The following is a 12,395-nucleotide window of genomic DNA, read 5'->3' as shown; positions in this document are numbered from 1 at the left end:
CCATAAACTGTAAACGTAAAATTATACGGGAGAGAAATATTTACGTTAATTATGCTAGCACGAAAATTTCCCCGCGCGAAACATTTGGTTTCTATTTAAAATTATGTTTTAAAATGTTTACAAATGTTTGGATTATTATGTTTACGTCCTATTAACAGCTATGGTCATGTAAGGACGGCCTCCCATGTATGTTGTGTGCAGCGTGTGTGAATGTGAGGTGCGTATTTTGGGAGACTGCGGTATATTTTGTGTCTTCCAGTGTATTTATCCCGCAAAAATGATAACGAAATGTTTACACGCATTAAGCTCTACATTAAAATTGGCGAATTTATCCAGTTTTACGATGTATAAAATATTCAAGGATCATAGTTTTCAAGTGATGGCAAAATTCTGGGTGTACTCTAAATAAACTTTCTTGTCTATGAATTTAAACTTCGGTGTTCAGTCAATCAGCCGCGACGTTACAAAAACCGTTTAACATATTTCTAAGCATATGAATATGTTCGTCACATTTCATTAGTGCATAATGAATTCAATTTATCAACTGTTGTCTGAAATTATATACTACTTATACCAAAACATTAATGAAACAGCTGTTATTTGTGTTTTTGTATCTACTATCATCAAAACGTTTAATTTTTACAGATGTCGATATACCAATAAAAGATGTTTGTGATAATGGCTATGCAGACAGTGACTCACGTACTGCAACCGTATGTGTGTGTATGTCAGTGAACATATATCAAGGACATATCTTCAGTATCAATAATATACTATATAACACCTTTTATTAGCGGTGATCATATTTTGCAGATTTACTAACGGAATTTATTTACGGGGGATTAATTTTGCAGTGCACCGATTCTTCTAGATGCGATAATCGCAGACCAAATAAGTTGTATTTTGACCACAGTACTGTTTTCTTTGTAATTAATTTATAATCAATCCAGACTGGAATTACTAGATAGGGTATTGCAATGGTGTACATGCATATCTTGTAATTCTCCATACAACAGTAGTAAGATTCTAAATAATTCGCTTGTGGTTTGAATTCACGAATTTTAATAAAACCGTCAATACAGGGAAATAAAACCACAGCAAAAGGAGAAGTGTAATTTGGGCAACTTTAGGCCCCCTGGCGGCCATGACCGATAAGCATTATTTCTTGTTTGCTGTCGGATACCCGGGGAAATATGATTAAGGACAAGTTGGAGTCTCTTGTGAGAAATGGGGGGTTAAACAGTAATTATGAATAATAATGCATCGGTATGCTGAAAATAAACCAATTTGGAAAGTATAAATAAGTATCAAAAGATAGGTCAACTGAAGACAAAACATAAAGCGATTTCAAGAGAGACATTACGACGACATAAGTTGTTTTTATACGGAATTGATTTTTAACCTTCAATGTTTAAAACAAGACGTGAAAAAATAATCATTGAGAATACTTCAAACAACTGGAAATCTAATACATGCATTGCGCATTACACAAACTATGTAATACCGTGATCAGCAGGATGTTTTACTAGACCGTATTTACAATGCAGAAATCCTGATCAGTTTTACGCTTGGAAGGAGAAACATCGACCACAAACAAGTGTTATAAAACAGCGAGACCATATCACCAAGGCCATGTCACCAAGAGTAAAGAGGATGCAAGAAGACGCCAGTCAAAGCTATAAGTGATCCCGTGTTTACACGATGACCTTAATGTTAACTGGAGACCCATTCCAACAACAAGTGAGCGCTAATGTTACTTAAAATCAATAGAGGTAAAAAATAAACAAATCTAGCACTGTTAACTGTAAACATTTTAATCTTTTGAATAAACGAATATTTTCGAAAACTTTGGTATGGATACGGTAATTATATTTTATGAGCAAAACATGTTACAGTGAAGCAATATCTGCGTTGCAATTGCAGAGAGAGAGAGAGAGAGAGAGCGAGCGAGCGAGAGAGAGAGAGAGAGGGGGAGGGAGGGAGGGAGAGAGGGACGGAGAGAGGGACGGAGGGAGAGAGAGAGACTCAATCATTTGGCTGAATCACATTTTCTGGCCCTTGAGTAGAATATCAATATCCTTCACATCATATAAGAGACTTACGATATTGGATTATTCCGTATCATACAACATGTGGTGATTATGAACCACATACCAATAAGCGTACGCACTAAATACTAAATAAGCAAACAATCTATACAGTTTTTTTTAAATTTAATTAAATTGTGTGCATGTGGCCGTTATACATAAACATTACCCCGTTTATGATATATATTTACAAGGTGGCAATGTTGACATCATGTTAGTATTTAATGCATGCACGTCTCTTATGATTTATGAAAAAAGTGACATGGCGGCAATGTTGACACCAAGTTAGTATCCATGTCGATCATGATCTGTATAAAATGTACATAGTGGTAAGGTTTGTTTGTTTGTTTGATTAATTAACGTCCTATTAACAGCTATGGTCATGTAAGGACGGCCTCCCATGTATGCGGGTGTGTTGCGTGTATGTTGTGCGAGGTGCGTGTTTTGAGAGACTGCGGTATATTCATGTTGTGTCTTCTTGTATAGTGGAACTGTTGTGAACACAACAAATTAAAGTTGGTATTACATATGATGATATGTCGTTTATGATCTATATAAAATGTACATGGTGGCAATGTGGACAACTAAGTGTTTATACATAAGGAGTCAGCGTGCATGCCTACGTGTACCGTTCCTCTCATTTGATCTATATAGAGTTTGAATTGTGGTAGTGGCAACATGTTGTTATCGCCTGTTTTCGCCTTCAATAATTACTCACCATGGATCACAATTGCAAAATTGTTATCGTGGACCTATAATCATACCAAACGTGTTAATTATATACACAAACGTGCATTACGAGTGTTTGTATCCGAGGCTACAAGGAATATACTTTATAAATGTAACGAAAACATATTGGAATTTATATAACAGGCCAAATGTTAGTTGGTTTCCTGACTATTTTTGTTGTGTCTACAATTAAACCTATCTAGATATGTATTGGTCCAGACAGTGCCAGATTTTAGAAGCATATAATTGCATCTCAAAAAATTTATCTAAAGCATGCATACACATAGATAACAGCTAACTTGTCAACATATCAGCTAACTTATCAACATATCGGCTAACTTGTCAAAACACAGCCAAAATTGTTCATGCGTCCCTTCTTAATAATTGTTATTACCAGAAAACATCTATTGAAGTTGGGAGTATATTCTAATTTCCATAACAAAGGTATCGAATGTAAGATTATATTACTGTTCTGCTTTACAATCAACAGATGAATTAAGGAACAGGTTTTTTCATTGCCAGTTTAACTCACTCATCCCTGAAATTCAATAATGAACTATTCAAGGCTTTTAATTTGAAGAGTTCAAATGTGTCCTCGGGGGTGACTATATATTTCAGTAGTATGATCCGGTCTTGTTGCACTCTAACAAATACATTGATTTTTTGGTTTTAAATTTTACGTACTTTTAACAGCCAGGGTCATTAAAGAACAAACCAGATTTGATGGTGGAGGAAACCCGGAGTATTCGTAGGAAAACCACGGACCAGCGGTCAAGTACCAGACAACTGAATTCCATGGGCTTCGACCACGCGAGATGAAGGGCTTGTGATAATATGTCGGGAAATCTTAAACACTCAGCCCCTTATGACGGATACAATGGTTTCAGCTTTCAAACGAGAAAAAGCAAATATACTTCTAAATATAGGACATGTATGTAACTGTACTACAGTCACTAACAGCTAAATAAGCGCTCACTCACAACACTAGGAGTGGTCCCTTCAAAACGAAAGTATTCACGAAGGAACAGAAACAGTTCACAAAGCGAAGAAGTGTGATTGGTTTACTAAAATAACTATAATGCATGGTAATGGTTTACCAGCAGATTAAAAAAATAAAAGATCCGTTTGGGTAATTGGCTTTGATTGTCATCAAACTAGATCCGCCAGAAATCGAACCCGGGTCCTCGGTGTGAAAAACCATACTCCGTCAGCTGAGTGACAGAGACCGTATTTTTTCACATGCTTTTCAATTATTCAATTTATTCTACACGCGGGCTTGTTTAGTTAAATTCATCTCAATTTTTTTTATAACTATGTCTTAAATATGCGCATAGTGCAATCTTACGTCAAACATAAGCCAAACATAGGACAAACAGGGTAGACATATGATCACTATGACAACAAGGACAACCTAGACTAATTCAATAACATTATAACTACCGCAAGATACAGCCTACAGTTTCACGATTGAGAAATCGAGTAAAATGTTTTAGTCAATTAATGAAAAATTTAACAATATAAATACTTACCTAATATATGAAAGTTTAGAATAGTCGAAAGCAGAACTATGGTCCTTTTCTTTCTCCTTCCTCTGGCTTCCCTTTCTACGGAAGGAGAATCTATTCACTGATATTCTATCCATTGTTATTACGGACTCTTCACACACAAATAAACAGTTGAAATTTAATCCTAATGTCTGTGGCGTCAGATATTCTTTAAATGCTTGATTCAAAAGTAATGCTGGACCCGTAGAAAAAACATAGCAGAATGGCGGGAAGTACAATTCTCATACATATGTCAGGTTAGCGTTCAGATTGTCACAGCAACATAAATCTTTGGAATCGATTAGTAAACAGTACGCTGATGAGCAAATAACAACGTGTAGGAATGGCCAGCTCTTTGATTTTGCAAACAACTAAAATACTAAACGTTCGATCTGTCTTTGTGTTTGCAAATAACTAAAATGACTATTTGTCTTAGTTTTTTTCAAACTGAAATACTAAACTTGACAAAAATAAAGCATTAATTCGAGATGCTCCGAAAGTTTGAATGGGATCTGTACATTTCAAAGAGATTCCAGGGAAACATCAGGAACACGGATTCTTCGTGATATAGATGATTTCTCGTCCTCAATAATGGTTCAGACGAAAACTACAGACTATCACGTTTTTATGTCCAAGCATCAGAATTTTATAAAGCGTCTGTGCTGGTCTTCCTAACCACTGGATTTGACTTCAGTTCTGTCTCTGCAGCTCTCTGTATTGAGAAAATCCATAGAACGAATAAAGAGATCAAATGTGTGTCACTATGTTTCCCGACAAATAGATGTAATAGGATATGGTTACTTAGTGGAACAGCTATAGCATTTTACAGGGTATAAACAATAGTCGACACTTATCATTACTGTGGAAAAATTCAGCATAGCTACTGAGTAAAACTACATATTGTGTTGAAGGCTCTGCACCGCTGAATTGTAATTTTATCCATTAAAAGCGGGAGGTAATTTTATCCATTAAAAGCGAGAGTAGACGAAGTATTTTTTTTCCATTTATAACAAATTTTATGTTTCTTATTTTACACTTAGTGCTACCATCACTGAAAAGTTTCCTTTTTTACTTCAGAATAAAAGTATTTACTTCAGAATAAATGTATTTACTTCAGAATAATCTTTGCCCTTTTTGGAACGAGGTACTGATGTCATTATACTAAATATCAAGGAATGAATACAAAGTATACTACGCAATAAGATTAAAGTGAAATTCAGATCTTCATAGATTAATGAAATGATAATGCCCTTAAAAAATCCAACTAGGGTTTTTTCTAAATATTTTACACTTTTGACGTAAATGTTACTATCGTTGTAATTTTTTTCTTTATTTTTTTTAAATTGAAATTTAAAAAAAAAATGCAATTAGCGAAATAACGCAACTACTTTTAAACAAAAGAAAAAGAATAACAAACCTAGAAGTCCACAAAAATTAAAGTGAACATGACCTTCTCCTCAACTGTACAGCTAAGTCAAAAACCAATCCCAGCAACTACACAGGTAAGTCAAACCCGGACAATAAACCAGTACTATAGCAATATAAAGCTGGAACTCCAATAGCCCTATCGATGCATGGCCGTCACACTGCACTGTATGTCTAAATATATTCAGTATCAGCTGATGCGGACTGTTGTCCTTGCTCCCTGTGGTAACAGATGAGCTGGGCTCACGGGCAGAAGTATATATAACGTCTATGTCAGAAACCTCAATAACCTCAACTGTAGGTAGTGTTCACGGGCAGAAGTTTATATAACGTCTATGTCAGAAACCTCAATAACCTCAACTGTAGGTAGTGTTCACGGGCAGACGTTTATATAACGTCTATGTCAGAAACCCCAATAACCTCAACTGTAGGTAGTGTTCACGGGCAGAAGTAGGTATATAAAACCTTACTTACGAACCTCAATAATCTTAAATTAAGAGGGTTCACAGACACCAGTATCTATATAAAGTCTTTCTCACAACCACAGTCGCTTCCCTCGAACATCCCTTAACTTGAAATTTCTGAAACAGTTATATTATAAACAAGAGATCCCAGAGGGATCTTGGCGCCCACCAAAGAATGATCTATGTCTGACAATGGAAAGATGGATCTTTTCTCTACTTTTTAAACTTTTTCAAACATATACTACACATAAAATTTGAGACAGATCGCTTCAGTACTTTCTGAGAAATAGCAGTAACAAACTTTAACTATCAAAATCCAAGATGGCTGCCTGGCGGCCATCTTGTTCACCGATCGGTCCCAAAATGCAATATGCACAACAAGGGCCCTAGGGGAACATACATATGAAATTTGAGAAAGATCCCTTCAGCATTTTCTGAGAAATAGCGATAACAAACTTAAACTATCAAAATCCAAGATGGCCGCCTGTTGACAAAGACAGGCGGCCACCTTGTTGACAGATCGGTCCCAAAACGCAATATATATAACTAGGTCCCTAGGGGTGCCTACATATAAAATTTGAGACAGATCCCTTCAGTACTTTCTGAGAAATAGCGATAACAAACTTCAACTATCAAAATCCAAGATGGCTGCCTGGCGGCCATCTTGTTGACCGATCGGTCCCAAAATGCAATATGCACAACTAGGGCCCTAGGGGAACCTACATATGAAATTTGAGACAGATCCCTTCAGTACTTTCTGAGAAATAGCGGTAACAAACTTTAACTTTCAAAATCCAAGATGGCTGCCTGGCGGCCATCTTGTTGACTGATCGTCCCAAAAAGCAATATGCACAACTAGGGCCCTAGGGGAACCTACATATGAAATTTGAGACAGATCCCTTCAGTACTTTCTGAGAAATAGCGATAACAAACTTTAACTATCAAAATCCAAGATGGCTGCCTGGCGGCCATCTTGTTGACTGATCCGTCCCAAAATGCAATTTGAACAACTAGGGCCCTAGGGGAACCTTCATATGAATTTTGAGACAGATCCCTTCAATACTCTCTGAGAAATAGCGATAACAAGAATTGTTAACGGACGGACGGAAGGACGGACGGAAGGAAGGACGGACGGAGGGAAGGACGGACGGAAGGACGGACGACGGACCAAGGACAAAAAGCGATTTGAATAGCCCACCATCTGATGATGGTGGGCTGAAAAATACTTCAATTCAATCAACGTATTCGCAAACGTTTGCCTCCGCGAACCAAATTTGAAACAAAAACAGCGAAATTAAAGTAACCGCGAACAAATGTTCACAATGAAAATGTTCCATTGGCACCACTGTGTGTTAGTGGTGTGAAAGGCCGTGTGATTGAAAGGCTACAGGTTACAAGTTTTGTCGTTGGCCTGTAGCGTCAATAGCCGGACAGGCTTCGGGAGGTCGGTCAGAGTATAACAAGAAACAAAACAAATCGATGGTGGTGATGGAAAATGGCGGTGAATATACGGCACATTAACAGGTGTAGCCGACAACACACAACAAATCGACTAATTGTTTAATTAATGTTTCTTCTAGTTTTATGGGCGCGAACAACAAAATGAGCTCAAAATATTCAATTGCAACATGTGTTCATTGTTATATTTTACTTGTGCGGTATCGACATCGCAGTGATATTAAATTATGAAATGTTTACCACAAACGGGTTTAAGGTCGATGATTTTGTCTCCGGGCTCCACCAATATCTAGAGTAAATTCCCTTCGTTTCACTCATCATTCAAAATGAATAGTTACGTTCAATTCACACCGTCAGTAGTACAGGGTCAACAGTAACATCCCTTTGTTTTTATCATTACTGACAGCGTGAAACAAAACGATCTAAGTAATAGGTCAAAATTACCTTTGGGCCAGAGTTCAAAACCTAAGCTGCCACATTGTCTTTTTTGTTCAAGAATCGTTTGTTACACTCTTTAATTTTTTTGTCGACGGTTAATTTGTTTCACCTAGTCATTGTTACATTTTTTCATTGGTTAGTTTTTGTTTCGGTTTTCCATTGCCTATAACCCCTGGTCACATTACTAACTACAAGGTAGTAAAACAAATCATTAAACATGAAACCCAACATTATCCTTTTTCATACAGCAAATGTATAATGCAAAGGATTAGTTGATCGCTTGCATGTTACACCATATCTACTGTATATAGCATAGTAAAATCGATAAAACTGATTTCACAGATAAATGAAACACTATTGATTTCGAAGATTGTAAAATCGATATCTACAGTTTTTAAACCATTAGCGTTTTAGTGGTATATATAGGAGTACCAGAAATTGGTTTTGATAAGCTTCAAATCGATGACGACAAAACGGAGTTTAGTTACTACGTTGAGGTATTATCTCGATGTTGAATCGGTAGATTATTGAAGACGGCTTTAGAAGTGCAGAAATCGATACACTTAAATCTAAAGGAAGTAATAAGTTGGCGCTGAACTTGCCAATTGCCAGAACAGTCTCTTTCCCGACAAGAACCTGACCTTAATTACATTCTGTGCTTACAAACGTAACACCTTTAAAAATTCAGCTTTTTTAAAAATTCGTTTCTGCAAGATAGAATCAATGTAGAATGCCTTATTTTCATGACAGAATGCCTTATTTGCAAAAACAAGAGGTCCATAGGCCTTAACGATCATCTGACTATTGTTAAAATACTCTGTTGAATTACAAAGGAAATAAAACGACCAACTTTTCAAAAAACTCACCTTTAAGGCATTGTATAAAGAGAACTCTTCAGTTCAGCTCGTCAGTTTCTGATACATTTGACCCCTATGATCCTATAGGTCAAGGTCATTCAGTTGAACAAATTAACAACCCAGTATGCAACATGCCTTGTATAAACACACTAGGCCTTTCGGATTGCGAAAAGTTAAAGATATGAATAATTATTAATTGCATCTCGAAAAAATCCCGTGGCACTTTATGCTATATGGAATGAAGTATTAATTGCGCATGCACCAAAGGCAAAATAAATTATTTAATATCATTTTTGTATTAATTAGACATATGTATATATATACAATAAAACAGCAATTATTGTTCCAGTGATGAATATCATTTATGCTTTGTCGGCGATGGAGCATCTTTAATGGAAAACAACAGCTTTTAAATGGCAATATGTTACTGCATTTCGTGCATCATAAGGCAGTGGTAAGTTGATTAATGCTGACAACTCTGAATATAAATCAAAAGAATTATAAATCATATTATCACATATATCATAGCCAAATTATATATTTTTTTTCAAAAGTCTCAATCTCGGTCCTTTAGTTGCAATTATAACATATGAATTCGACTTGAGTTAGAAATGGTGCGATGAAGATAAACATTCGCAAATTTACCCAAATCGCACAATTCGCAAATGAAAATAGCAAGCAAAAGAATGTTGGTTTACAGTATCTGGGAAAATAAATGTAGCTCAAAACGGTGAGACCTTCTCATCAATCAAATATAATTGTCAATCATTATAACAATTCCATCATGTTGGATACATGATACAATCAATACAACATACAAACGTGAAGTGGATCTTAGGATGAATGAGGCTACGACAGAAACAAGTGGATCTTAGGGGGAATGCGGACAGAAACAAGTGGATCTTTGGGAATGCGGACTGAAACAAGTGGATCTTAGGGAATGTGGACAGAAACAAAGTGGATCTTAGGGGCATGAGGATAGAAACAAGTGAGCCTTAGGAAATGAACATGTTTTGTTTGTTTTAAAACGCGTTTAACCAACGGTATAATTCAGATTCTTTATTAAGCTGTTTGTGTAACGAGAGATTTTCGATTTAAAGCAGCAATTCGAACATCAAAATTTTATTCTGTTGTCAAGTAATTAAGATGATATTGAAAATGTATAACGATTCCTTCTCCGTTTCATTAAAAGTCGCAGCATCTGATACACGTGGGAATCGTTCGTGATTTCGCAACCTTTTGCGTAGGTAGCGTTAATCTATCTATAGTATATTTCACTGATTACAATAATACATCTGATGTTCATATTACTTATCAGATGATTATCATGGAATGAAAAAAATATAGTCATTAAATATTCATGATTGAGACCATGATCTATACAACAAATATTGATAGAGAAGATTTCCGATTTCATAAACAAAACAGAAATGGGACATATCCACAGATGCCGGTTGCCAACTCTTTGGTGAAAACCCAAACAGCAAGGCAGACATGTTATCAAAGCATTATAGTCAACATCCTTTGGGTTTATGAAGTCACACACAAAACCAGAAGGACGAGGGAAAAGAATGTCCGTCCGCTTATATTATATACATCCGTATATATATTGCATATAATTTAATTCAATGAGGTACAAATAATGCATAAATTTACTTGTTGTACTTATTTTTACAATGAAAACAAGAGTGGTTCATTGATAACATTACCCATAATTGAGTTTGACCAATGACTATGCCGCTTTTAAAATCGCGCGAAAACGTTCTTCATGTAAGACTTCATAGTACTCGACGTACAAATTTTTCAGTCCATGTGAAAATAGCCTCAAACTTCTACCTAATAGAAATGAGTGTAATATATGAAATTTAATTATCATTCAGCATTCACTCAAAATTAAAATCAATTTGTAAGAGGTCATCATTGTACCTGCATATACATATCCGAAACGTGGCCACGAGTTGATTTTTATTGTACATCATCACATTTTGGATGACAATGTTGCTTGCAATACTATATGTTTGTTGAATGAGTTTGAAGTCAATATATGTTATTTTATACTCGAGGACCAAACTGTCGGTCCGAAAATTCAACATAATACATTACGCTTTTGAATTGTTTGGTCATGTTAAGTAATCGGAGGTTGAAATATTTATGTGCCGTAATTTTCATACTCACGAATCCAAAACAGCTTTTAAGATTTTTTCACCACCACAAATAACCAACATCTTCAGAATTATAATACTTACAATGCATTTTACAGGGAAAAAATAAGAGCTGGAAATGATAACTGCCAAAAATCAGTATATGTTCATCTCCAACATAGTGAAATGAGTACATATGGACAGCCCATGAAGACAAATTGTGGTCTACAATTCCATTTCACATTTTTACAGTGTTATTAACAATTGTAGTGATTTCTGCATGCGTGTTACCATCTTAACATACATAAGGCATAAAAACCGGAATTTACGATGCATATTCTGTGTTCTTACTAATGTTTATAGGGCAACATACATGTTATAATCTGTACATTTTCACAGCTTAATGTATCACAAATGATGGCTGTCAAAAGATTACTGGGGAAAAATAACCTGTGAAACTTTTCGCTCAGTTACAACACATGGAGCTTTAATCTGCCTTCTGTAAGTATTTACTATCGTAGAAGTGAACCAGACGCCTTTCTCACAGAAGTTGTGGACTTCAGGACAGTCTGTAGTGTTTATCTTAATAAATCTCGGTTCCTAATGCGATTTACGCGTTCATGCTGACGATAGTTGATGACCCCGAGATACTACATAGTAGTAACTAATAAAATAGCGATAATCTATAATTAAATCTCGTGTCCCGGCAACATTGTAGGTGAAGACCAATGGTTTGATACAGTACGTGTCAGGTGGTTTGGTAGCCAAACACCACCACAGTGTAGGGTAGTAATATTACCCACCCGCTAAGTCGGTTGAATTTGGAATACCGGCGGACATCGGATCGAAACCCGTGTGGTCACCTGCGACACAGTGTCGATGAGTGTTTTGTATTAGTGGACTGGGTTAATTGTTCTTTTTAATTTTTGTTTGTTATAATACATGTATAGACATGTATACCATACTGTCATAATTTAAAATAGGATGATGCTATATTCATTTCGTTATGTCGTTGGAGAGATCTCGTTGTTTAAATGCGCGAATTGATCACTGCGGTACCTTGTTGAGCTCAAATTTTATTGGCCTGAAATAGGTAAGTTAGCAGTACTGAAGACCACAGAAATTGTCACATCAAATGCTCTTCTGTGGAAGCCAAATTATTCTTGTATTCAACTTTTAGTATATGAAATTATTGAACTTTTTATTAAATTTCATATTGCAAAGCCAATCGTGTAAGATACTCTCTTCATGA

The 12,395-nt window shown here is 35.9% G+C and overlaps 1 protein-coding gene across 2 annotated transcripts in view; it reads right to left on the bottom strand.

Annotated features, from left to right (window-relative positions):
- Positions 1–12,395, bottom strand: part of LOC138305481 (NAD(P)H-hydrate epimerase-like) — a 125,675-nt gene that overhangs the window by 77,046 nt on the left and 36,234 nt on the right. Inside the window, exons 1-2 of one of the 2 annotated variants that reach the window (XM_069245719.1) lie at positions 5,778–6,006; positions 4,346–5,072 (exon numbers count right to left, since the gene is read on the bottom strand). The exons of the other annotated variant lie outside the window; for it this stretch is intronic. Coding sequence (XP_069101820.1) covers positions 4,346–4,458 — 113 coding nt within the window. The 5' untranslated portion in view covers positions 4,459–5,072; positions 5,778–6,006. Of the gene's footprint in view, positions 1–4,345; positions 5,073–5,777; positions 6,007–12,395 lie in introns of those variants that run through there. 2 annotated transcript variants of the gene reach the window in all.

This window comes from Argopecten irradians, chromosome 13 (genome assembly GCF_041381155.1).
Source record: "Argopecten irradians isolate NY chromosome 13, Ai_NY, whole genome shotgun sequence".
NCBI lineage: Eukaryota > Metazoa > Mollusca > Bivalvia > Pectinida > Pectinidae > Argopecten > Argopecten irradians.
This window is presented reverse-complemented; position numbering and strand designations above follow the sequence as displayed.